Source organism: Malus sylvestris, chromosome 4, assembly GCF_916048215.2.
Source record: "Malus sylvestris chromosome 4, drMalSylv7.2, whole genome shotgun sequence".
In the NCBI taxonomy this organism is placed as follows: Eukaryota; Viridiplantae; Streptophyta; class Magnoliopsida; order Rosales; family Rosaceae; genus Malus; species Malus sylvestris.
The window spans coordinates 16,556,163-16,583,463 of record NC_062263.1 but is presented as its reverse complement, the minus strand read 5'-3'; the positions used below and the strand labels follow the sequence as shown (position 1 = coordinate 16,583,463).

Here is a 27,301-nt window from a genome sequence, read left to right as displayed (position 1 = left end):
TCATACATATCCTGTATAGCTTGGATATATGCTATTCGTACTCCTTTCTTCTCTAAAATCCTCCAAAGAATGTCTCTTGGGACCCTATCATACGCTTTTTCCAAATCTATAAAGACCATGTGTAAATCCTTTTTCCCATCTCTATATCTTTCCATCAATCTTCGTAAGAGATAGATTGCCTCCATGGTTGAGCGCCCTGGCATGAACCCGAATTGGTTGTCCGAAACCCGTGTCTCTTGCCTCAATCTATGCTCAATGACTCTCTCCCAGAGCTTCATTGTATGACTCATTAGCTTAATACCCCTATAGTTCATGCAATTTTGTACATCGCCCTTATTCTTGTAGATAGGCACCAAAGTGCTCGTTCGCCACTCATTTGGCATCTTCTTCGTTTTCAAAATCCTATTGAAAAGGTCAGTGAGCCATGTTATACCTGTCTCTCCCAAAACTTTCCACACTTCGATTGGTATATTGTCTGGGCCTACTGCTTTTCTATGCTTCATCTTCTTCAAAGCTACAACCACTTCTTCCTTCCGGATTCTACGATAAAAAGAGTAGTTTCTACACTCTTCTGAGTTACTCAACTCCCCTAAAGAAGCACTCCTTTCATGTCCTTCATTGAAAAGATTATGAAAATAACCTTTCCATCTGTCTTTAACCGCGTTCTCTGTAGCAAGAACCTTTCCATCCTCATCCTTGATGCACCTCACTTGGTTTAGGTCCCTTGTCTTCTTTTCCCTTGCTCTAGCTAGTTTATAGATATCCAACTCTCATTCTTTGGTATCTAGTCGCTTATACATATCGTCATAAGCCGCTAACTTAGCTTCTCTCACAGCTTTCTTCGCCTCTTGCTTCGCTTTTCTATACCTTTCACCATTTTCATCGGTCCTATCCTTGTATAAGGCTTTACAACATTCCTTCTTAGCCTTCACCTTTGTTTGTACCTCCTCATTCCACCACCAAGATTCCTTTTGGTGTGGGGCAAAACCCTTGGACTCTCCTAATACCTCTTTTGCTACTTTTCGGATACAACTAGCCATGGAATCCCACATTTGGTTAGCTTCCCCCTCTCTATCCCACACACACTGGGTGATTACTTTCTCTTTGAAAATGGCTTGTTTTTCTTCTTTTAGATTCCACCATCTAGTCCTTGGGCACTTCCAAAACTTGTTCTTTTTTCTCACTCTTTTGATATGTACATCCATCACCAACAAGCGATGTTGATTAGCCACGCTCTTTCCTGGTATAACTTTGCAATCCTTACAAGTTATACGATCCCCTTTCCTCATTAGAAGAAAATCTATTTGTGTTTTTGACGACCCACTCTTGTAGGTGATCACATGTTCTTCTCTCTTCTTAAAGAAGGTGTTGGCTAAGAAGAGATCATATGCCATTGCAAAATCCAAGATAGCTCCCCCATCCTCGTTTCTCTCCCCAAAACCATGGCCACCATGAAAACCTCCATAGTTGCCTGTCTCCCTGTCCACGTGTCCATTTAAATCTCCTCCTATAAATAACTTCTCCGTCTGAGCAATTCCTTGCACCAAGTCTCCAAGGTCTTCCCAAAATTTCTCCTTCAAACTCGTATCCAACCCTACTTGAGGTGCGTACGCACTAATCACATTGATAAGTTCTTGTCCTATTACAATCTTGATTGCCATGATTCTATCTCCTACCCTCTTGACATCTACAACATCTTGTGTCAAGGTCTTGTCCACGATGATACCAACACCGTTTCTCGTTCTATTTGTGCCCGAATACCATAGTTTAAAACCTGAGTTTTCTAGATCCTTTGCCTTACGACCAACCCACTTAGTTTCTTGTAGGCACATAATATTTATCCTTCTCCTCACCATAACTTCTACTACTTCCATAGATTTTCCCATCAAGGTTCCTATATTCCACGTTCCTAAACGCATTTTGCTCTCTTGAACTCTACCCTTCTGTCCTAGCTTCTTCACCCTTCCCCGTCTAATAGGATCAAAGTACTTCTTTTGTGTGTCCCGTGTAAAGTTGATAGGAGCATATGCTCTCAAACAACTTTGAGTGGAGTCGTTCGAAAAGAAGTTTCTATAGCCCCCTTGCTCAATTAACACTGCATCCTTGTGCCGATGGAGATACAGCGACCCTTGCTTACTTATCACTGTGCTCGGGCCACACAGCGCGCCACTTACGGGTGACGCCCTAGCTTTAGCGCGATTTCGTTCTGGATTCATTTTCATAAGGATTCGACGTAATCATGGAGTGCCGGCTGTCGACTACCTGACGCCCTCCCCCTCCTCCTTTATCCGGGCTTGGGACCGGCAATGTAAGATAAACTTACACGACGGAGTTATCGGATACTATCAAAACAAATAAAGAAAATAAATAACAGAGACATGCACATTCTCATCCCACAGTCTGCCCATGTAGATTTTACAAAATTGATCAACGTCAACTACAAAAGTGGTTTGCTGAATCAATGGGCATTTATAAGAACCACCCTCATGTCCATACACACCTCTCTCTCTCTCTGTGAATCGCGGTCATAATTTTTGTGTTTGTAGGGTTTTGTTGCAAGCTGGAGACTTTACCAGATGAAATGGTTAATTTGATGGTGTGGCATTGCATGATTCATGGCGTAAGCGCTCTGACTTATTGGGCACTATTAATTTAACTGTTTTTATGTATTTAAAAAAAAATTCTGGTAATATTTTCACTCAAAACTAAATTAAGGTTTAAAGAACTATGATGACATCGAGGGGAACTATAACCTGGTGTCTGTAATTCCATTATCCATTGGAGCAGGTGATCAGAACAGCCAATCTGGTCTCGACGGTGCCGTCGTCTTGCTGATGGGGATGACCATCTCTCCAAGAATTTGGAAGCTCCTAAAAATAATCGTAAAATGTCTCCGATAAGGTCTCGGGTACCAACTGCTGGAACCCGAGACCTGACGGTTTCCGGTGAAATTGAGGGTGTCTAATTAGTAGGGATGAAGGTTTGGAGGGTGGATATTAGTGTCGATTTATGTTTTTATTCCCATTTTTCTTCTAGTTCATGTTTTTAACATCAAATTTTCCTTATTTTATGTAACGACCCGTCCCTAAAAATTGTAGTTTTTATAATTTTAATAAGTGAATTTACAAAAGTGCCCTTCGAGGCAAAGGCGTTGACTTTTGTTAAATGTTGTGTCGTGTCACGCAAGATTCGTTTTCTTGGCATATCCTTGTAGTACTCGTCGCTACAGATGCGTGGGCGCAAACGGAACGTAATTTGGGGTTCTAACGAAGGAGACATTAACGTTTAAAATTAGGGACAAAATGGTAAATTGGTTGTTAATCTGGAAGGCTCCAGATTTGTTGGAGCTTTGATCATGAGACACGTGTGTGGCTGAGATGAAAAGAAGAGGAGAATGCGGGAGAGAAAAAATGATAGAACCGGCCAATGGGAGAGGAGAGCAAGGAGGGGAAAGGAGGAAGGAGAAAATGAGGGAATCGGGTCCTCTTGAAGACCCGCAACCTGACCCGCGACTCCCATAGTTTCTGCGAGTGTTCTATGTGTTGTTCCGGTGGATGAGGATGCCTTCTAAAAATTCCAATGCAAGGTTTCTATGCGCTGTTCCCGTGGATGAGTAGGCGATGCAAAGGTAGGATTTAATTTTGATGATGGAGTTCGTTTCTTTATTCTATTTTGCTCATTTATGTTTGACTGGATTTTGATAATTTGGTGGTCTATCTTTCAGTTCTCATGTGTACCTTCAATCACCATCTAACTTTTCTGAAGGTCCATGTGTGTACTTCAATCACCATCCTCATTTTCTTCTTTCTTTGTAGAATTACGAACAATGATGGGGCCTCTAGAGAGTAACTGCAGGCTCTGTAAAAGTTTGAATCACTTTGTTGGTGATTCCATTAGGTGCACACACTCTTATTCCAAGAAACACTGCAAAGGACAAAAGAAACAGAAAAATCTCCCTCTTCAGTAATGCAAAAAAAAATTGACAAGGTACACTATTTGACTGAAAGTTCAAATTTTTTTAACCTATTTGACTATTTTTGAAATCTTCACTTTCTGGAGTTTGTTTCATGTTTATGAGTGTTAACCGAAAAGGTTTTTGCAGCCATGTGATGGCATATAATGTGTAATGTACTTTGTTGGTGTAGAATTTTTTTGGTCGACGGGCTGAGGGCCCACTCCAACAACACCGATACTATCCCCACTTAACCACCTGCACAATCCTCAGGTGTGAGGTTTTATTACAAAAGGCCTCGGTGTTAGTTAGAGTGGGGTAATTCTATTTAAAGTACTCTTTCTCCTTCCCTCTGTCCGATGTGGGACAATTGGTTTCAACATTACCCCGCACGTGAGACCCCCAATTTTATGGGTCACATGTGGAGATCCACACATCGGCAACCACGTGGAGCCATGTCGGGGCTCACCCATCGCGCGGGGCCAAATGGGGACCCATCCAAGGCATCTTTGGCCTACGTGGAGCCATGTAGGGACTCACTCATCGTGCGGGGCCAAACGGGGACTCACCCAATCACGTGGTAGTACGGGCCCGTCCCCTGGCTCAGATACCATGTAGATTTTCTGGTTTAAAGTTTTCATGTATATTTCATGGTAATGTTCCATGTACAAGAGACCGCCTATATATGAGAAGAAATAGAGGAATGAGAGATGAGAGGGTTGGCTGCTGCAAGCAGCCGACAAGAAGAAAGAAGGCATGTTGCCTACCTTATCTAAATCTTACACAAAGACATTACACCTAATCAGTCACCTCCCTTAATTCAAGGGATAGCTGATTTACAATAATACATTGAGCCTTACCCTAGATATTACATTGAGCCTTACCCTAGAGATTTACCCTAGGGATAGCTAACTCTAGAGACTGGTAAGGAACACTTCAACAACACTCCTCCTCAAGCTGGATCGAGGAGATTAATTGAGCCAAGCTTGCCCAAAAAATGATGAAATGAAGCGAATGCAAAAGCCTTGGTAAACAGATCTGCCAGTTGATCATGGCTTCGTGTGAAGATGGTTCTAATGACTTGAGTTTGCACTTGAGCTCTAACGAAATGACAGTCCACTTCAATATGTTTCGTTCTTTCATGGAATTTGCCTCGATGTGCATGGCTGCTTGATTATCGTACATAAGAGACATGGGAGTAGTAATGGGAAGCCCTAAATCTGAAAGAAGCCCTTTAAGCCAAATAAGTTCACAGGCAGTGGCTATCATGGCTCGATATTCAGCCTCTGCGCTGGAGCGAGCAATTACATGTTGCTTTTTGTTCTTCCAAGTGACAAGATTTCCACCAACAAACGTGTAATAGTGTTGGAAATGTACCCTAAAACCAATCATATGATGATACTTTACGGACATTTCACATGTTAAACTAATCTAGTTTAACTATAAAGGGCATAGATTATTGTTTGAGCCGTCTCATATAAATGTTATATGCTTAAACGATAAAGTCCAAGGAATATGTGGTTGGGAGAATACGATCTAAAGAAGTTAGATTCATGAGACCATTCTTTCGTAGACACATCCTAAACGTTCCTGATCATAGGATTGCCAATTGGGCATTGACAGTCCGTTAAGATCAGTACGTACTGTGTCTTCTCTCAGGAAGAGTGACTAGTCTCGAGTCATTGGTGTGTGTGACATCAAGACAAGTATGTAGGTGCTCAATAGAGAATGAGTTCACTGAACACGATCAACGAAGAGTTCTCATATTCATGTCACATGAGAACTCATGGTTAGGATAATGCAAAGTAGTCCTTTGACCTGAGGCATCATAGTTATCTTGTGGTTAAGTCCTTGATCTTTGATTATGTCAAAGTCACTCCATCAGGAGGGTGTCCACGGCATCATTGGGGTTAAGCCACTTAGTCATGGAGACAAGTGAATGCGCAACAAGGGATCTCTAACCTTCAAACCGTTTGAGGGAGAATACTCTATGATATGATTTAGAACCTTTGGCCAGAGTATGAATGAGATTTAGGAAAGCGTTCCAAATCACATTCAAGGTAATCATATAAGCACATGAATCACATTGGATAGTAGACATGAATAAATAAACTATCAAACCAAACAATGTGGTCAAGAGTATTGTATTAGAGAAAGACCGTATTGCATTTGTAATCCTAAACTGAATAGGTTCTCCACCTCTTCTGATTAGCTTGGGTAACCATGATATGCTGCTAGGTGTCACTCATGGTTTGTGGAAGCCCTAGACGTGTAAAAACACTAAAGGGAGAATTGAAAGTAAGTTTCAATTCACAATCGATTTGAAAGAGTTTGAATCGCCCACTGCCTCGCTAAAAGGAACCTAATGGATCGTACACCGTGTAAGGTAGAGATTGAAGAAACAACAGAGATGAGTAAGAATAATTAAATGGTTTAATTATTTATGGCAAGGATTAATTAATATGTTAATTAATCAAACGAATAAAGTTCGTTAAAGACCTCGGGATAGTTTTGGACCTTAAGGCCCAATGGGCTTCGAACGTCAAGTCCATTGACTTAAGTTGTATGACAACTTAAAGAATAATGATTCACAAAGGCCCAATTAGGCCAATAATATCCCATGGCCGGCCATTTGGTTTTGGAGTGGGTTTTGGACTTATTTACAAGTTTGCCACTCCAATGAATTAAGGTATAAATATGACTTTATAGCCAAAATTCATTTAGGGTTTCTTTTGAGGAAATTGGTGAGAACATTTCTCTCATTTTTCTCTCTAGGAGGCCGGCCCCCTTGGAGGGTGTAGCTAGCAATACTACTCCTCCAAGGTCACTCATTTTCTTCTCCAATCTCTCCTTGGTGTGGAGACTTAGAGGTTCTCAATTTTGGGAACTTGGAGAAACCTTTTCATCCATCCAAATCCATAGATTTTAGATGCAAGGAATGAAGGCCCTCTCTTTGGGTGATTAGCCTTTGCTTATGCAAAGAGGAATCTACAAAGGTATATATTTCTCAACTCACTTTGATTTGAGTTGAGTCTTGGTTCACCAATCTACTAGGCTTTGAATTTCATGGGTAATGTTTTGTTTTTGAGTGCATGTAAGCATGATTCCGCCTTTAATTGTTAATTGCATGCTATATGATGTTGCTCAAATGAACATGTTTTCACAAAATAATCCTTCAAATAGCCCGTGGTAGATTTCCTATCAAGTGCATTTCCTGCCCAATCTGCATCTGTGCAGCCACGTATGGCAGTGGACTTATTGTTACGCATGATGATTCCTTGCCCTATCGAACCCTTGAGATAACGCAGGACTCTTTTAACCATGTTAAGATGATCAACAGTGGGAGAATGCATAAATTGACTTGCCAAGCTCACTGCATAAGTGATATCTGGACGTGTGATGGTGAGATATATAAGCTTACCCACTAATCGTTGATAGTAGCTCACATCATGCATGGCTTCTCCATCTGTGTTGAGCCTTAGTTTACAATATATGGGAGTGATGGCAGGTTTGTAATCAAGCATTTTTGCTTCCTAAAGAAGGCCTAAAACATATTTCCGTTGATGTGGAAACATCCCATTTGAAGAGGTTGCCATTTCGATGCCCAAAAAATACTTTAGCCTTCCGAGATCTTTGATAACAAATGTTTGACGTAGTGAGAGCTTTAGTGCTCAATTTCAGTAGCACTATCTCCTGTGATGATGAGATCGTCCACATAAATGAACACCACCAACTTTCCACTGGTACTAGTTCTTACAAACAATGAGGAATCAGCATTACTTCGTAGAAATCCAGCCTTCTCTAGAACTGAACTGAGCTTGGCATACCAAGCTCTTCCGGATTGTTTCAATCCATAGATTGCCTTGTGCAGCTTACAAACCACACTTCCTTGAATACCATTAGAACCTGGAGGAGGCTATATATACACTTCTTCTTGTAACTCTCCTTGAAGGAAAGCATTCTTCACATCCATTTGATAAAGGGTCCACCCACAATTGACTACAATTGAGAGTAGAACCTTCACTGAATTCATCTTGGCAACATGTGCAAATGTTTCCTTGTAAGCTACCCCAAAGGTTTGTGTGAAACCTCGAGCAACAAGCCTGGCCTTGTGTCTTTCAACAGAACCATCAGCCTTGAATTTAATCTTGTAGATCCAATGACCTCCAATAGCCTTTTTTCCTGGTGGTAATTGGACCAAGCTCCAAGTTTTATTTTCTTCTAAAGCACGGAGCTCATCTGCCATGGCTTGATTCCATTGTGGGAGGATAGATGCCTCTTGAAAGCTTATTAGTTCACTGTGTTTATCAAATTCACAGAGAAATGCAGCATGAGAAGTTGAGAACTCACCAAGTCTGATACATTCAGTGATAGGATACCGTGAGGCATAAGTAACATAGTCCTGCAACCTAGTTGGAGGTTTTCTGGTTCGAGGATGATTTCTTCTAATCACTTGAGACTCTGTAGGGGATTGTAAATGATCAGAATGAGACTCATCGTCTCTCTCATTGGCATGAATATGGCTAGTAGTGATTGAGTCAGTTTGTACCTCTTAAATATCTGGTATCACAGTAAATGAGCTTTCTTCTAACACTGGATTATTAATGCTCGGAGGGAGTGGAAACATTTCAAATAGTTCCTCCCCTAATTTGTAGTATTCCCCTTGTGACTAAAATAAGGGCAATCTTCTTCAAACTTCACATCCCTTGACACAATGAACTTCTTAGTGGCTGGATTGTAGCACTTGTATCCCTTTTGGGTGGAAGAATACCCCACAAACACACACTCGGTTACCCTGGCATCTAATTTGTCACAGTTCAATGCTTGAATGTGAACAAAGCAAACACATCCAAATACCTTGAGGTGTGTCAAATTAATTTTTCTACCCTTGAGTACTTCATAGGGAGATTTAAACGCTAGCACACGACTTGGGAGTTGGTTGATGAGGTAAGTGGCAGTGAGGATGGCAAATGACCAAAATTTCTTTGGAACATGCATGTCAAGCATGAGGGCACGAGTCTTCTCCAAGAGATCTCTATTTTTTCTCTCGACTACTCCATTTTGTTGGGGAGTCACTACACAGCTGGTTTGTTCTATTATGCCCTGAGAACTTATGTATTGAAGCATGTTGTTGGATAGAAATTCAGTGCCATTATCGGATCTTAATGTCTCATTGAAATTGTGTTTTAACATGCATATGAAAGTCTTTGAAAATAGTTTGAACTTCACTCCTTGATTTCATAAGGTACACAAAACTCATTCGAGAGAAGTCATCAACAAATAAGACAAAGTACTTAAACCCTTCTATTGATTCAGTTGCTGGTCCCCATACATCGGTATGCACCATTTCAAAAGGTTTACTTGTCCTAGACATTGAATTACCAAAAGGTAGTATAGTAAACTTAGAAAATTGACAAGTATCACAAGTAACATTAAATTTACAAAAGTTTGGAAACAGTTTAGACAAGATTACTTTAGAGGGGTGAGCTAATCTTTTATGCCAAAGTTGGTTTTCATCTATGGACTTTGATTGAGCTTGAAGGGCTTGAGTAAAATAGACATTCTTGCATAGGTAGTAAAGTCCATTTATGAAAACCCCTTGACCAATCATCTTCATGGTGATAACATCCTAAAACATCACATTATCTGGTGAGAAAATGGCAAGGCAATTTAGGGTGTTTGTGATCTTTCCAATTGACAGAAGTTGGAAAGGAAAAGTTGGTACATATAAGGCAGTGGAAGGTGTTTTGTGTGAGAGTAAGTTTATTTCTCCTTTTCCCAAAACTAAGACATTTTTTCCACTTGCAATAGACACATGTGAGGGACTTAAAAAACGTTTAAAATGATGCAAATTTGTGACTTTGTTTGTCTTATGATATGTGGCTCCTGAATCAATTATCCAACAATCACTTTCAGTACTAGTTAATAGGGCAGTAGTGAAGGCTTTGAGTATACCTGGTGCTTCATCCCTTGGAACATGCTCATTGCCAGCAAGAAAGCCGGCAAACTGTCCCAACATGGTTGTGTAACTGCTCTCTTCATTGCCTTGAGCTTGTGAACCTCCTTCATGTCCCTTACTTTGAAGGTAAGTTGCAAACTCATTGATAAGTGACAATGGGTTGACAGTGAACTCCATGGATCCTTGTGAGATAGTAGAAGGATGAGCATTAGCAAGTTGAGCCTTGTAATGAGGTTAAAATTGCTGTGAGGACTTGGTATCATTTTTCCATCTTTGCTGAACTTAGGCTTAAGTTCAGGATGAAGTTTCCAACACTTGTCTTCCACATGGTTAACGCCATTGCAATATTTGCATTTCAGATGTATATTTCTACCCTTGTACACTTTAGCCTCTGAGGTCTTGTAGTTTGAGACATATGCACAAGTCTTAGTCAATCTCGAGCTGTGCTCAGCATTCATCACTTTTTTCCTTGCTTCTTCTTGTTGGTTAGTTGCACAAACATTGTTAAATGTGGGAAGCTCTTGACTCATCAAGATGTGACTCCTTAGATCCTCATACTCGGAGTTCAAACTCCCCAACATTTGGTAGATTCTGTCTTCCTCGGCTGGTTTTAGGAGAATGGTAGGATTTGTGGTATGTGGAAGGTATACATCCAACTCATTCCACATGGCCTTGAGGCTTCCAAGATGTTGAACAAATGCTTTCCCTTCTTGCTGGGCACTGACAATGTCCTTCTTAAGTTGAAAGACAAGTGCATAGTTGTTTTGATTTCCATACATATCCTGCAAGGTTTTCTAAAGCTCACATGTAGAATTGTAGTAGCTAAAAATCTCAGCAACATGTTTCTCCATGGTGTTGAGCAGCAAAGACATGACAAGTTGATCCTTGCAAAGGCATGCACCTTATGTAGAGGACGAGCTAACTGGAGCTTCCACACTTCCATTTACAAACCCTAATTTCCCTTTGCCTCCGAGAGCTAGTGACACAGCTCGAGACAAAGGAAGATAATTAAACTTATTCAAGAGAACTGAGCACAAGCGTGGATTGGTGTTAACCTCGACGTCTGAGAAATTTGAAGGAGAGGTATGCTAGATGTCACCCCCAATATTTATTGAATCTTCTTCAGCCATGACTTAAGGTTGAAGGAAAGATGCAGCAGAAAGAATGGCCAGAGGCAGGTTACAAAACCTGCTCAGATTCCATTAGGTGCACACACTCTTATTCCAAGAAACACTGCAAATGACAAAAGAAACAGAAAAATCTCCCCCTTCAGTAATGCAAAAAAAAAAAAAAAAAATTTGACAAGGTAGACTATTTGACTGAAAGTTCAAATTTTTTTAACCCATTTGACTATTTTTGAAATCTTTACTTTCTAGAGTTTGTTTCATATTTATGAGTGTTAACCGAAAAGGTTTTTGCAGCCATGATGATGACACATAATGTGTAATGTACTTTGTTGGTGTATAATTTTTCAGGTCGACAGGCCGAGGGCCCACTCCAACAACACCGATGTTGTCCCCACTTAACCACCTGCACAATCCTCCGGTGTGGGGTTTTATTGCAAAAGGCCCCGATGTTAGTTAGAGTGGGGTAATTCTATTTAAAGTACTCTTTCTCCTTCCCTCTGTCCGATGTGGGACAATTGGTTTCAACACTCCCCCGCACATCGGCAACCATGTGGAGACATGTCGGGGCTCACCCATCGCGTGGGGCTAAATGAGGACCCACCCAATCACGTGGCATCTTTGGCCTACGTGGAGCCATGTCAGGATTCACCTATCATGCGGGGCCAAACGGGTACCCACCCAAGCACGTGGCAGTACGGGCCCGTCCCCTAGCTCTGATACCATGTATAATTTTTCAGGTCGACAGGTCAAGGGCTCACTCCAACAGCATAGATACTGTCCCCACTTAACCACCTGCACAATCCTCAGGTGTGGGGTTTTATCACAAAATGCCTCGGTGTTAGTTAGAGTGGGGTAATTCTAATTAAAGTACTCTTTCTCCTTCCCTTTGTCCGCTGTTTGGTTTCAACAATTGGTCAGATGAGAAAGGTTTCATTTGATGCCAACATCCCCTGATGATAACAAACTGGAACCTGGCATGTCTACGGAAATGGAGCACAAGCGAGCACGTGATGGTAGTGATGAGGACCCCGATGTGCTTTTTGCTTTTGGTTGATGAGTTTTCATGCATTTCAGTTTTCACTGTTACTATTTAACCATCAAATTTTAGAGACAAAATAGTCCAGGATCAATTTGTGGTAACCGCTTAATGAATTTTATATTGAGTTCTTACAATGGAAAAGTTCTTTGTAATTCCTTCATAGAATGCGCTATGTTGACATATGTTGCGTATGGGAATCTGGCCCTAGGTATTTAGTGTATTCAAAATTATTAGCTTCCTTAAAACTCTGTATGTCGCGCGTAGTGTGCCGTTATGTTAAAAAAACCTTTTGCACCCACAGGGCGTGTGCAGAAAAACTAGTATGATAAAGGAGAAAAGGAAAAAAAAAGGAAAAAAATTGAACGTGGGATTCAAACCTGCACGTTTCCTCGCACGCATAGCATTGCTTTTTCCCCTAACTTCCCACTCCCACATCAGTATTTCCTCTATGTCTTTGGCTTTGCAAACAGAGAACTTTTTTAATGACACGTGGTGTACCACCCCGTATTCCGGTCACATTGAAAAGTCTCTCTTGCAAACAGAGCGGAACGGTTATATAAGCCGTCAGCAAATAATTCCTTTTGATTTTTGTTTTGGTTCTCCCAATCGCTCCTACATTGGGTAATTATCCTTTTTTATCTTGCATATTCATCCCTTTTTATCTTGCAGATTCATGATGAAAGAACACGTTCATTCATTCGGTCAACGCTTTAGGGTTTTATGGTGTCAAAATCGCATCTTATTTGTTTTGGATTTTTTCTTTTGCTTCAAAATTTCACTTCATTGGTTCTTAGGTGCTACACCGTCTTTTAAATTATTGTGTGTAGAAATTATGCATGTGGTTAAGGTTGGTGCATTCAAGTCCCGCAGCAACGCGCAGGCATTTTTGCTAGTACCTATCTATGACATTCCACTGCAAACCTAAAATCTGTTGTGTGGTCATGTATATCCCGTCAACCCAATACTGGAATGTGTGTGCAGGGAATTCCGTGAAACCTGGATAAACATAAGCGACCATATCGGCCTCCATGTCAAGCACATTTCCATATGCTCTAATATCCACAATCCCTCTGTTAGCCCATATGCCTCCCTCCAACACCCTAGTAAAATGTTAGAAAATTCTTTCTCTGGTCTTAGGACGTTCCAGCCAATGCTAGTTTCCGAGTTTTCTTTTAGTGTTGTACTCGTCATTTCGATGAGTATAGGCACAGGTGTACGAGTTGTTACACTTATGGTTAGTAGAAATCCCCGAAGTAGAAAGTATTTTTCCCTAGAATTAATGAACAACCTCACAGGATCAATTCCTTACCAATCGTCCAAGACCAACTATCCGAGCAGGCTCTAGCCTGTAATTAGCCTATGGTGGCGTTATTAATTGACAATACTGTTTGATATCTTGGAAATGTCAACCAGTATTTAGGCAGTATGATTTCTAATATCGGACACATGCTAGTATCTGGAAGTGATACCCTTGTGCCAAAATGCTGGTTTACAGTTTCAGAGTAGCGAACAATATTAAAGTTATCGTATATGCGTTAATTAGAGGAGCAACTGATGGGCTGATTAACAGTGACTACTTGAGTCGGAGAAACTAAATTGTGGAAACTTAGTAGCAGACCTTGTTTTAAGACGGTAAACTCACGAGTATGTTAAGCATATTACCTATTTAGGCAATTAAAACTTCTTCGACTAGCCACCTCTCGTTCACTTCCACAGACAGACAGTGGTATCGAAATACGAAATGACATCTCACTGTTAGAATGTTTTGTGTGTCGAGAAAATTGTAAAGATCTTTTAGTTCATGTCGTAGAGTTGGTTAGTAGTTTAGTACGTTTCGAGGATGTATATCTTTGGCATCATTTCTCAAAGTTCTACTTGGGATGCCATCGAGTGCGAGAAGTAGTATACATCAATGATTTACCTTGTTAACACCACATCTATTCTCCCTATTTCTTATCAAACAACTTCTATATAAGTTTCCTTGTGACTTTTCGATCGAGTCCTACCTTATTGGGAGAACTTAGTCATTACGGCTTACCGATTAGAGAACTTCAAACCTATTTGCGAAGGCGAAAGATTGAACCCTAGATTTGTACCTAGATTTTAACAACTTGATCGGGTGTTCGAACTGATGGTTTAGTCAACTAACCTTTGTAACCCGAGTTGCTTCCATGGTCTGACGAATTCATAGTGGTCTTATCGGTGATCTTCTTATCTACCTTGACAGTGAGACCAAATTCTTTAAGCTCTGTTAGTTAGCTTTATACCAGATTCCTCAATTGTAAACTTTGATTAAATTGATACTCTTCTTGGGAGACGTGATCTCAGTGGACAAGATTATTTTCTTTTCCCAAAAAGGTTGTAGCGGAAGAAAGTTGAAATTCTTACAAAGTATTGTGGAATTACGAGATATCTTTGGTCTTGTCAGTTTTATCGACAATTGGTTAGAGATTTTTCGAATGTAGTATCCTTCTTCACTTTTGACCGAGGAAAGTTAGCTTAGTTGGAAAGTTGGATATGAATAAAGTTTCTAGCAATCGAACTGTTGTCTCATCTCACCATCGCTTTACACTCTTCGATGACGGGCTCCTTGGATGTTTCAGTTATGTAGAGGTAGCAAGATGGAGTAATTGCCTATATCTCTCAATGGTTAGAACCGTTTGAAATGAACCATCCTATTCATGACTTAGAGTCAACATTTATCATCTTTGTTTAAAAATCGAATGACATTTCTCTGTGGAGAACGTGTTCAAAATCTTTATCAACTTTAGATTTCTCAAGCACATATTCATCTGAATAGAATTAGATTTCTGACCAAGACGGTAGACGTCTACTCTTACACTATTGTATATCATCCCGTTTATGCAAACTTAGTTACTGTTTACCACCGCAAAAGATATAATTACCCTTGAACATTCCCAGCCATTCCTATACTATTTCAGCTGGAGTTCATCAGCATTGATTTAGCATTACTCCTGAATTATCAAGAATTGTTCGAATGATTATAATCACTTTTTGTATCCGACTGGAGATGGGGAATCATCACTGTAAGCTCCTTATTTGAGCTATTTTGTACATGTAGGGAATGTGAAAATCAATAGCCATGATGTTGAACCAATGTTACTCTTATGTGGTGTTTTAATTGGTGGTAGCTTTTCTCAAATGGAAGGCAGTGTTCTTCTAGCCCCAAAGCTTAAAGTCGAAAATGGTGATGATTTCTTTCCTTAAAATTGGCGCTGGAATTTCAACAACAAGACACTTGTGAAACCAACTAAGCCAGAAAAGTGAGTTGTTATTAATTTCTCGGCACCCTGTGATCTAAAAGCCCTTGTTTGTGATCTAATAAAATGTGGAGATATGAAAGGAATTAAAATTGAGGCTCCATTTGATGTGGTTGAAGAGAATTCTCAGTCTAGGCGTGCCCCGCCTTTGGTTAGAGTAGAAAGGATGTTTGAGGAAATAAAGTCCAAACTTCCTGGACAACCACAGTTTATTCTCTGTTTGCTTTAGGAGAATGATGGCATTATGTGAGAGATGCTTCCAGACTTTTATATGAGTTCAGGCAAACAGAAACCCGACCAGATTATCATCTTGATGTATTGTTATTTCACTGTGTTACACGTTTCACTTCCAAGCCTTGGGAAGCCTTTCCAAGGGTCATAAGTACTAGATTTTGTCTAGTATCACATTGCCACCCTAAGACTAAGGATTAGTCTGAAACGAGTTACTTAGATCTTGTTAGAGTTATGTGTAACTGCGGTTACATTCCTGGTTATGAGCATAGCATCGTTTGAGAAATGGTATAAATATATATGCGCAGTATGTCATTTATAGAAGACTATTGCAAACAGGTATTGAATGATCGAGATTGTGACATAGAAATTTTATGATGTTGAAGATGTTGCTTGAGAAGGTAGTGCGTGAGCACGATCGAGGCTTTGTTCAGGCGATGTATGTGTATTTCCCAATGAGGGGCAAGATGGTAATATTGCACCATCGGGAATTCCTTACTTGTTTGTTAAGATGACAGTGAGTTATTGGTATTGCGGGCTGCAGACTGTAATATCAATAACTTATTGTTGGGTTCATTAAGCAGGTGGACAACTAGGTCCGTTTATGAGAGCATAGGTGAAATCTTTCTATGTTCGTTTTTTTTTTATTTCAATGCAATTACTTTAACTTTATGTTATTATATATATATATATATATATATATATATATATATATATATATATAAAATAGTACAAAGTACTTAAACCCTTCTATTGATTCATTTGCTGGTCCCCATACATCGGTGTGCACCATTTCAAAAAGTTTACTTGTCCTAGACATTGAATTACCAAAAGGTAGTATAGTAAACTTAGAAAATTGACAAGTATCACAAGGAACATGAGATTTACAAAAGTTTGGAAACAATTTAGATAAGATAACTTCAGAGGGGTGAGCTAATCTCTTATGCCAAAGTTAGTTTTCATCTATGGACTTTGATTGAGCTTGAAGGGCTTGAGTAAAACAGGCATTCTTGCATAGGTAGTAAAGTCCATTTATGAAGACCCCTTCACCAATCATCTTCATGGTGAGAACATCCTGAAACATCACATTATCTGGTGAGAAAATGGCACGGCAATTTAGGGTGTTTGTGATCTTTCCAATTGACAAAAGTTGGAAAGGAAAAGTTGGTACATATAAGGCAGTGGAAGGTGTTTTGTGTGAGAGTAAGTTTATTTCTCCTTTTCCCAAAACTAAGACATTTTTTCCATTCGCAACAGACACATGTGAGGGACTTGAAAAACTTTTAAAATGATGCAAATTTGTGACTTTGTTTGTCATATGATCAGTGGCTCCTAAATCAATTATCCAACAATCACTTTCAGTACTAGTTAATAGGACAGTAGTGAAGGCTTTAAGTATACTTGGTGCTTCATCCCTTGGAACTTGCTCATTGCCAGCAAAAAAGTCGGCAAACTATCCCAACATGGCTGTGTGACTGCTCTCTTCGTTGCCTTGAGCTTGTGAACCTCCTCCATGTCCCTTACTTTGAAGGTAAGCTGCAAACTCATTGATAAGTGACAATGGGTTGGCAGTGAACTCCATGGATCCTTGTGAGATAGTAGAAGGATAAGCATTAACAAGTTGAGCCTTGTAATGAGGTTGAAATTGCTGTGAGGACTTTGATATCATTTTTCCATCTTTGCTGAACTTAGGCTTGAGTTCAGGATGAAGTTCCCAACACTTGTCTTCCACATGGCCAACGCCATTACAATATTTGCATTTCAAAAGTATATTTCTACCCTTGTACACTTTAGCCTCTGAGGTCTTGTAGTTTGAGGCATATGCACGAGTCTCAGTTAATCTCGAGCTGTGCTCAACATTCATCACTTTCTTCCTTGCTTCTTCTCGTTGGATAGTTGTACAAACATTGTTAAATGTGGGAAGCTCTTGACTCATCAAGATGTGACTCCTTAGATCCTCGTACTCGAAGTTCAAACTCCCCAACAGCTGGTAGATTCTGTCTTCCTCGGCTCATTTTAGGAGAATGGTAGGATTTGTGGTATGTGGAAGGTATACATCCAACTCATTCCACATGGCCTTGAGGCTTCCAAGATATTGAACAAATGATTTCCCTTCTTGTTGGGCACTAACAATGTCCTTCTTAAGTTGAAAGACATGTGCATAGTTGTTTTGATTTCCATACATATCTTGCAAGGCTTTCCAAAGCTCACATGAAGAATTGTAGTAGCTAAAAATCTCAGCAACATGTTTCTCCATGGTGTTAAGCAACAAAGACATGACAAGTTGATCCTTGCAAAGCCATGCACCGTATGCAGAGGAGAAGCTGACTGGAGCTTCCACACTTCCATTTACAAACCCTAATTTCCCTTTGCCTCCGAGAGCTAGTGACACAACTCGAGACTAAGGAAGATAATTAAACTCATTGAAGATAACTGAGCACAAGCGTTGATTGGTGTTAATCTCGACGTCTGAGAAATTTGAAGGAGAGGTATGCGAGATGTCGCCCCCAATATTTACTGAATCTTCTTCAACCATGGCTTAAGGTTGAAGGAAAGATGCAGCAGAAAGAATGGCCAGAGGCAGGTTACAAAACCTGCTCTAATTCCATTAGGTGCACACATTCTTATTCCAACAAACACTGCAAAGGACAAAAGAAACAGAAAAATCTCCCCCTTCAGTAATGCAAAAAAAAAAAAAAAAATTGACAAGGTAGACTATTTGACTGAAAGTTCAAATTTTTTTAACCTATTTGACTATTTTTGAAATCTTTACTTTCTGGAGTTTGTTTCATATTTATGAGTGTTAACCGAAAAGGTTTTTGCAGCCATGATGATGGCATATAATGTGTAATGTACTTTGTTGGTGTAGAATTTTTCAGGTCGACGGGCCAATGGCTAACTCCAACAACACTGATACTGTCCCCACTTAACCACCTGCACAATCCTCGGGTGTGGGGTTTTATCACAAAAAACCTCGATGTTAGTTAGAGTGGGGTAATTCTATTTAAAGTACTTTTTCTCCTTCCCTCTGTCCGATGTGGGACAATTGATTTCAACACTCCCCCGCACATCGGCAACCACGTGGAGCCATGTCGGGGCTCATCCATCGCACGGGGCCAAATGGGGACCCACCCAATCACGTGGCATCTTTGACCTATGTGGAGCCATGTCGGGACTCACCCATCGCGCGAGGCCAAACGGGTACCCACCCAAGCACGTGGCAGTACGAGCCCGTCCTCTGGCTCTGATACCATGTAGAATTTTTCAAGTCGACGGGCTGAGGGCCCACTCCAAAAACACCGATATTGTCCCCAATTAACCACCCGTACAATCCTCAGGTGTGGGGTTTTATCACAAAAGGCCTCGGTGTTAGTTAGAGTGCGGTAATTCTATTTAAAGTACTCTTTCTCCTTTCCTCTGTCCGATGTTGGACAATTGATTTCAACAGTTGGTCAGATGAGAAAGGTTTCATTTGATGCCAACATCCACCGATGATAACAAACTGAAACCTGGCATGTCTACGGAAATGGAGCACAAGCGAGCACGTGATGGTAATGATGAGGACCCCGATGTGCCTCCTGCTTTTGGTTGATGAGTTTTCATGCATTTCAGTTTTCACTGTTACTATTTAACCATCAAATTTCAGAGACAATGTAGTCCAAGATCAATTTGTGGTAACCGCTTAATGAATTTTATATTGAGTTCTTACAATGGAAAAGTTCTCTGTAAGTCCTTGATAGAATGCGCTATGTTGACATATGTTGCGTATGGAAATCTGGCCCTGGGTATTTAGTGTATTCAAAATTATTAGCTTCCTTAAAACTCTGTATGTCGCGCGTAGTGCGCTGTTATGTTAAAAAAACCTTTTGCACCCGTAAGGCGCGTGCATAAAGACTAGTATGATAAAGGAGAAAAGAAAAAAAAAGGAAAAAATTGAACGTGGGATTCAAACCTCCACGTTTCCTCGCATGCATAGCATTGCTTAAACTAACAATCAAATAATATAGCAAATATTATATTTGCTTCTTAATTTGTGTGTATGAAATAACCCCATAATCTAGTCAGATCCCTTGAATATGGTCAAAATGAAGAGTCGTTCTCTTTAGAAAATGGAAGAGAAAATATTGGGAGGACAAGTCCGTTTTGGTCTTAAAATCAAAGAGCAATTGCTTTTACAGTTGAATCTCAACCTTCTTTCATCCACGTCTGAAGCCTAAGGGGCACACGAGCTCATATGGGTTGTCCAAGTGTTTGTTTGATTGCTGGCAAAAAAATTTTTAGTAGCTTTGATTCGCCATATCATTCTTCAGTGGCACTCACTATAATTTCTTGGCTTTTGATTTGGAACTTGTTTGAAGCTGCCAGTAATGATTAGGAATGTAGAGAGTATACATGAGGAGGTATTGTTGAGGTGAGTAAGAAAGAGAGGGAGCTTGGTTGCATGTAAAAGATAGGAAGAGATGACACTGCATTTCTTTACACTTAGGGCAGCTTGAAGAGTAATATTAGCACAGCATCTTAAATTTTCTTTGGAACAAGTTCAAATCCAAGGAACAATGCAAACAATTTGTGAAAAAAGACTTGCAGCCAAACTTCATAAACTGTAAAAATCGCAATTCCAATCCTCGAAAAATCTTAAAAAGTGCAAGAGTTGTGCCAAATGAAGCCCGACTTCAACGACTAAAACAAGACGCAACTAGTACCAAATTCCACTCAATTGGCCGAACAATTCCTGCAACATAATTTTCTTTCATCTGAAATGGATACCAACCACAGCACCACAAGTTTATGGAATAGGACGAGTCTGCAGGCAACAAGAATACAATGGTTGCAAGAGTTTGAAATTTCACTCAACTGTCAGTCACTTGCTTCAGAAGCAACTGCACAACATCATTCGAAATCCTTGAGCACTCTGCTGAGAGGTGATTGATCTTTCAAGGCGCTTCACATTAGCACCGGAATCTCCATTGCTCAGCTCGGCGACAGAATGAAAACATGGGGGAAAAGAAGGCACAATTGCCACAACAAAATCTCGTGGCAGCTTCATGAGATTAAGCCACACACTGACTATATTTGTAGTCCGTAGGTTAGTTTTCTAGAAATTGGAAGGCGCGGAAAATAGTGACTTAGGCAAGTACATTGCCGGACGTAATGAACATTCAACGAATAGCTTTCAAAAATAATAATTTACATTTAAGAAAGTTACCTAAAGAAAAATAGACTACAAATATTCTTTAATCGTGCAGGCCTAAAATTTGAAGCCAAAATCATCGGAGGATAAAAGTTGTTTCTCGGTTAGGTTTTGACACACACACACACACCATTGCACATGGTCTAAGATCCTAAAATTCTTGAGTTTGATGGACCCAGAAGAAAGAAGGGAGCAAATGGGTTGCTTGGAAGTGAAGGAAAAATGGAATGTTGGGAAGTGAGACAAGGGGAAGAGTGGAGGTTGAAGACGAAGGTTGCGGAGGGGGCACGAGAGGAACAGATTTCTGGATATCAAAGTTTGATGACTAAGCACCTTGCATGTGCAACCGGCGATATCCAGGCAGTGCCTTGTCCATCCATTCTTGCTCGTGATTGATGGATCCAGAGGCATTCGCTTCTCCACTGTAGGACATGTGAAGAAACCCATCTTCATCCCTATTTTCCCCATCCACTTCTGACATCAAGGCATCTGTAACATTTACATTTGTTAGAATCATTACAACCATCACCACCACAACTTTAACTGTGCGACAAGGCGATATTGTTATGCCTAAAATAAAAATGAGTTTGTGGCTCACCAGCAGGAGGTTCAGTGTTTTTGAAGAAGACAAACAGAGGCTTGGACAGGGGGAGCGCGATCTGCTGCCGAATAAAAAAAACAAATTCCCCAACTGGCATCTCACCAGGGACATGATATCTGCAGTCGGAAATTAAACCAAGATGGTCCAACCAAAATGATGTGAGAAGAGAGGTGCAGACAAATGAACCTTCACTTTGGAGTTATATAAGTTTTGCTTTCTGTGTGCAAATCTTACACACTGATATGGCATACAATAATTACTTGGCAGGAAGCCTTCAACACACGCATACATTCATGCATACATCTAAACGAACAAGTGAACAACACACATGACCACATCCTATCTGTGTGCCAATGGCTATGGCCTGCATGTAATCTTAAATTGCACGATAAAACAAACGTAGCAGGTATGTGGGGCTTTCTGTGCATATATCTTCGCTCTTCTTCTCTCTCTTTTCTGTCGGATTTGCAAACGCATACCGAAAGGCATAAATGAAAAACGAAACAAATTAATTAAAAGGGAATTGGAAACTAACTTCTTCATGCTAATGCCAGGAATGCCATTACTCCTTGCATCTTTCTCCACAGTGACCTACATGAAGGTTCAATGTGGAACATATTATATACGTGTAGTATATCCACTGAATGAATGCACGGCAAGGAACTAAAACATGTTTGACGTGGTGGCATTCTTACTGGTACATAATCTGGACGCTTCTCCCTCAGTTCCCCAGCTCCTGGAATTGGGAACTCGCATCTGCGCTTCTTAAGGAAAATCCTGAAACCGCTTAGGAAGAAATACAATTAAATATAGCAAAATCTTGTTCTGCTGAAGCGGTGCAAAAAATAAAGAAAGCTAGTGCACAAGGGAAATGGCAACCAACCTCCCCTGCCCCTTAACAATGCCAGGAATTTCGCCCCTGTCAATCTTAGCCTTCAACATAGCCATCCCGGAAGCCACAGCAGTTTCCTCTCTTTGAGCCTTCTCCCGGGTCACATGCAAGGAGGGAGGCTCAAATTAGAATAAAGTGTACGCATCGACTGAAAGCATAAATTAGGACTATGGTTGAAAGGAATTCTTACAAATCCGGGCATACTCCAAGGCTCTAAATAATAGATGGAATTTGAATATGTATGTCCTTTGAACGCCCGAGAAGCCTCAAGAACCTCAGCGTTGCGTGCCTGCGCTTGCTCCAGCATAGAACGAGCAGTGGTGAAAAACTCAGCTGTTACCTCAGAAATTGAACAATCAGAAAATAAATTATCTCCTCTCCAAGACTAAAAGCATGACAATATCAAGCCAGTGTCTGCGAGAGTTTGAAGTAAAAAATAAAACGTTTAAACTACAGAGACCAACCGGCTTTTATTCTAGAGAAGACAGATATCTACACGCCAAAAACCCTCACACTACGTTTGGATGATGAAATTGCAAAACAATACGGAAATTAGATTCCCATCATTTAAAACTCCGACAATTACAAATCCCATTGTTAGGAGATATGCATGTGGAATTTGAAAATAAAATACATTAGAAATTCTATTGATGGGATGTTTTGAATGAAATATGACATAAAAATTGCTCTAAGTTAGCACTGACACTGTCCAGCAAAAAGATGTTAACCAAATAAAAGCAGATGCGTGTCCCGTCAGAGGTCCCATTTCACTATTATTGTAATATCACCGAACAGAGAAAGAACAGATTAACAAGTTGTAATAAATTTGAATTGCAATGTGAACCAAATGGACCAACATCTAACATAAACCGAGGTAGAAACCCATTTACTAGAGGATAGGAAACCAAATTCAGAAAAGAATCTTCAGGAAAATAATAGCTACAAATCTCTCTTCCTTGTGAAGATCAATTTCTCCTTCCCATCCCTTACTCCGTGAACCTTAAGTATCTCCAAGCACTCGTAAACGAGCTTTACACCTTCCTCGATTTTTGTCTTTAAATTTTCTATTACCCCATTTGGGAGATTCGGTTATGTGTTTTGTCCTGCAATGTCTTTCAACTGCACGGACTTGGTGATCACTTACTCGACGCCATTAAAACATTAGGAGGGAGGGTTTGGGGCATGGGAAAATATAAGGGCCTGTTTGGTATTGGATTTGAGTCCAAAGTTTTTAACTCAAAAACAATTTTTAAGTTTTAAGGTAAAAAAACTTGTTTGGTAAGCCCATTTTGCAAAACTGGACTCAAAAATTTTTAAAACAGCCCATTATAATTTGAAAACAACAAAAGTCAGGTTTTACGGTTTTTTTTTTCACAAATTCGTATCCCTGCGTTGCAACTCGCGATGGAGGTCTGAGAGACCTGCGCCGCAGACCACGCCTTGCGCCTCACCTACGACGAACGACCAAGAGATTCCGGCCAATAGGGTGAAGGTTCTGGTGAATAGCTTTAAGCCTCGAATCTCTGAGTGCTTGATTGGGGACGAAATTGGGCCATTCTTTTCACTGCAAGAAACGATCAAGGTAATGGGTCTGTCTCTTACTATTTTGTTTGGTTCCTTGGAAAATGGAGGAAATGATGGGAAAGTTGATTTATGTGTTTTGTTTGTTGGGTTGTGAGAAATTGAGTTTATATATCTATTGGTATGATTTATTTGTGTACTGTGTGTATATATTAACCTAACTGAGCTCGATCGAGCTCATAGCTTGGTAATTAATCTGAAAACTCTATATTTATGTTTTCTGATGTGCCCATGAGGATTGATTTGTGAACTGAATTTGTTGTGATGTGGGTTTTCTCCGATTTGGGATATTTCAGTCATACTGTCATTTTTGTGGATTGAATTTGTTGTCAAGTCTAACTGATTTTGGGTTGAATGAGATGTTACTTAAGGTTCGATGACTGGTTTCGGATGTAACTTATAATCATGTGGTGCTTCTTGTGTTGTGTTGTGGTTATGTTGAGTCCATAGCCTTTGGTAGTTGATCCCTGTGACCTGAAGTTTGATTACTTACTGTCACTCTTTGAGTTAGTAGCAAGTTCTGTTAGAAAATATCAGAAAGTGATATCTTTTCTACCATGTTTCTTTCTAATTGTGTTCATCTACCCTCATGTGGCTGGTCTCGCATTAAAGATTTGATAGTTGTGTGTGAATGTAACGTGGAAAGTCTGCTTAGAAATTCTGGCTTTAGATTGTAGTTGTCCTTGCATTTCTTACCATGAAAATTATTTGGTTGGCTTACGTAGTCTGGTTGAGCGGTGCCATATATTTGAAAGAAATAATACCACAACTCGATAAGGAAATAGAATTCCCTATTAGTCGAGGAAGATTGTAGTTATACAGTTTAAGATAATTTGCTTCCATCCACAGAAGAAGTAGAACAAATAATACCAAAGCATTATAAACCAAAAATGTATTTGATATCAAGCATGTAGTTTCGTGACAATTTTTGAAGTTACCTTCGGAACATGGCTTCCTTATCGATCCTCAAGCCTACCAATTTGAACTCCAAAATAATTTCACATATCATATCAACCATCGGATATCAAGCACCTTTTAAATGCTTAGACAAACACCATCCCCCAACCCAAACCACAACAAAGAGGAAAAATAAAGGTTTTAGTTAGACAGTTCAAACACCAGAAAGCTTTGTGAATATGAGACAACTAGGAACAATTACTTCGATAGGAGCCCTTGTGAATATCCTGTTTCTTTGCTGCTGTCCTAATAGTCAAGACAATTGAATGAAGTCTCATACCATCACCAAATTAACTGAGTCTCTGTTTTACACCAAATATATACGTTGTCAGTTATTGTTAAACCTTTGTCTTGTTCATGTGTAGTTTTCTGTTGTTTTTGTGTTTTGTACATTCATACCTTAAGTTTTAATATTATACTTTAGCATTAGCATTCGTAAGTGAATGTAGCTTTTAACTTTGTATTAATTTTCGATGTTTCTATTTACATTGTTCTAGTACGTGTCTGAGAGATGTCAAACAAGGACTTTGAAAATGACCTTGATGATAAAGCTAATTGGCCAAAACCTATTGAAGACTACTTTATTAGTCTGTTGTATGAAGAGACAAAAAAAGGCTTGCAAACCAACACTTTAGAAAAGAACCAGTGGGATGCGATTGATATGAAGTTGTTTGACAAATATGGTAAGAGATACACTCGTGAAAAATTGAAGCAAAAATACAATCGATTGCGGAAGATTCATCGTGAGTTTGCCAAGCTTGTTAATCATACTGGGATGGGTTGGGACCCTGTTGCAAACACTGTTCAAGCATCGGACGAAGTTTGGTCAGCTTATATTAAGGTATTTATTGTATTATATAATGTATTTTCTTTATAGATATGCATTATATAATATTATTTTCTAAGTGTGGACAACCTATATTAAAATTTTACAGAAAAACAAGTTTGCTAGCCGTTTCCGTAGCAAGTTTGCTAGCCGTTTCTAAGTGTGGCCCTCATAATGAGAACACCCCTTGCTACGGAAACGGCTAGCAAACTTGTTTTTCTGTAAAATTTTAATATAGGAGAAAACCCAAATTCAGTCCACAAAAATGACAGTATGACTGAAATATCCCAAATCGGAGAAAACCCACATCACAACAAATTCAGTTCACAAATCAATCCTCATGGGCACATCAGAAAACATAAATATAGAGTTTTCAGATTAATTACCAAGCTATGAGCTCGATCGAGCTCAGTTAGGTTAATATATACACACAGTACACAAATAAATCATACCAATAGATATATAAACTCAATTTCTCACAACCCAACAAACAAAACACATAAATCAACTTTCCCATCATTTACTCCATTTTCCAAGGAACCAAACAAAATAGTAAGAGACAGACCCATTACCTTGATCGTTTCTTGCAGTGAAAAGAATGGCCCAATTTCGTCCCCAATCAAGCACTCAGAGATTCGAGGCTTAAAGCTATTCACCGGAACCTTCACCCTATTGGCTGGAATCTCTTGGTCGTTCGTCGTAGGTGAGGCGCAAGGCGTGGTCTGCGACGCAGGTCTCTCAGACCTCCATCGCGAGTTGCAACGCAGGGATACGAATTTGTGAAAAAAAAAACCCTAAAACCTGACTTTTGTTGTTTTCAAATTATAATGGGCTGTTTTTTAAATTTTTTGAGTCCAGTTTTGCAAAATGGGCTTACCAAACAAGTTTTTTTACCTTAAAACTTAAAAATTGTTTTTGAGTTAAAAACTTTGGACTCAAATCCAATACCAAACAGGCCCTAAATATCTCTCAGCCTCTATTTTTCTTACTTTTCTTTTACATTGCATGCGTCCGTCGGATCACTTTTATTCTCTTCTCAATTAATCCAAGAGTATTTATCATAATAGACAAAATTTAACATCCAATTTCATAAATGTCATTTTTTTTCAAATATAACAGAAAAATCATTTAAACAGTCTTAAATATCCTCAAAAATTAAAACCAGTTAAACATAAGAGATAAAACCCTATTAGATGAATTTAGGAAAAATGAGAGGCTACAAAATCGTGGAGAAGAGGAGATTGTACGTGAGAACTATTGGGAAGAGTTCGATCATTCTAAAGAAAAATTATACATATACTAAAACCCAACACAAAATCATTGTTCATTAATAGTAAACGGACTAAAACGCCTTTCAAATGCCTCTTTATGTGTCACTTTTTGCTCTTTCTCCACAGTAAAAAGACATTTCTGCCCTGATTGCCCACGCGTCCCCTAGGCACCGTTTGGTACGTGGGACGGGACGGAACGGAGTGAGACGAGATGTTCCGTCCCACTTTTGGTGCGCCTAAAACAGGTGGAACACGTTGTTCCACGGGACGAATTTTGGGTGAATTTTCGTTCCGCCTCACCCCCTGGAACAACTCGTTCCACATTCATGGACCACAAAATTATAACCTCTTCGTCTCATTCTTCTTCCTCCTTGTTTCCATCCGAGGGAATCT

The 27,301-nt window shown here is 39.7% G+C and overlaps 3 protein-coding genes across 3 annotated transcripts in view; 1 reads left to right on the top strand and 2 right to left on the bottom strand.

Annotated features, from left to right (window-relative positions):
- Nucleotides 1-22,108, bottom strand: part of LOC126618457 (uncharacterized) — a 55,977-nt gene extending 33,869 nt beyond the window's left edge. The window contains exons 1-2 of the mRNA XM_050286538.1: nt 22,077-22,108; nt 21,917-21,972 (exon numbers count right to left, since the gene is read on the bottom strand). The gene's annotated coding sequence lies outside the window, so the exon portion shown is untranslated. The remainder of the gene's footprint in view (nt 1-21,916; nt 21,973-22,076) is intronic.
- Nucleotides 21,106-22,329, bottom strand: LOC126618153 (autophagy-related protein 8C-like). Its single transcript, XM_050286243.1, has 5 exons — nt 22,265-22,329; nt 22,077-22,158; nt 21,917-21,972; nt 21,379-21,497; nt 21,106-21,269 (listed from the first exon to the last, which is right to left on the bottom strand). Exons 1-5 carry the CDS (start codon nt 22,327-22,329, stop codon nt 21,106-21,108), a joined length of 486 nt encoding a protein of 161 aa, XP_050142200.1.
- Nucleotides 22,330-25,322: 2,993 nt separating this feature from the next.
- On the top strand, nt 25,323-25,797 carry LOC126618151 (L10-interacting MYB domain-containing protein-like). Its single transcript, XM_050286242.1, has 2 exons — nt 25,323-25,652; nt 25,747-25,797. The coding sequence occupies exons 1-2, from the start codon at nt 25,323-25,325 to the stop codon at nt 25,795-25,797; spliced, it is 381 nt and encodes a 126-aa protein (XP_050142199.1).
- The last annotated feature ends 1,504 nt before the right edge of the window (nt 25,798-27,301 follow it).

Coding starts and splice junctions, on each gene's coding strand:
- LOC126618153 (XM_050286243.1), bottom strand. CDS start 22,329: ATGGCTATGTTGAAGGCTAAGATTGACAGGGGCGAAATTCCTGGCATT. Junction 22,159..22,264: donor ATTGTTAAGGGGCAGGGGAG/GTTGGTTGCCAT, acceptor AAGCGGTTTCAG/GATTTTCCTTAAGAAGCGCA. Junction 21,973..22,076: donor AGCGTCCAGATTATGTACCA/GTAAGAATGCCA, acceptor ACCTTCATGTAG/GTCACTGTGGAGAAAGATGC.
- LOC126618151 (XM_050286242.1), top strand. CDS start 25,323: ATGTCAAACAAGGACTTTGAAAATGACCTTGATGATAAAGCTAATTGG. Junction 25,653..25,746: donor TTTGGTCAGCTTATATTAAG/GTATTTATTGTA, acceptor AAAATTTTACAG/AAAAACAAGTTTGCTAGCCG.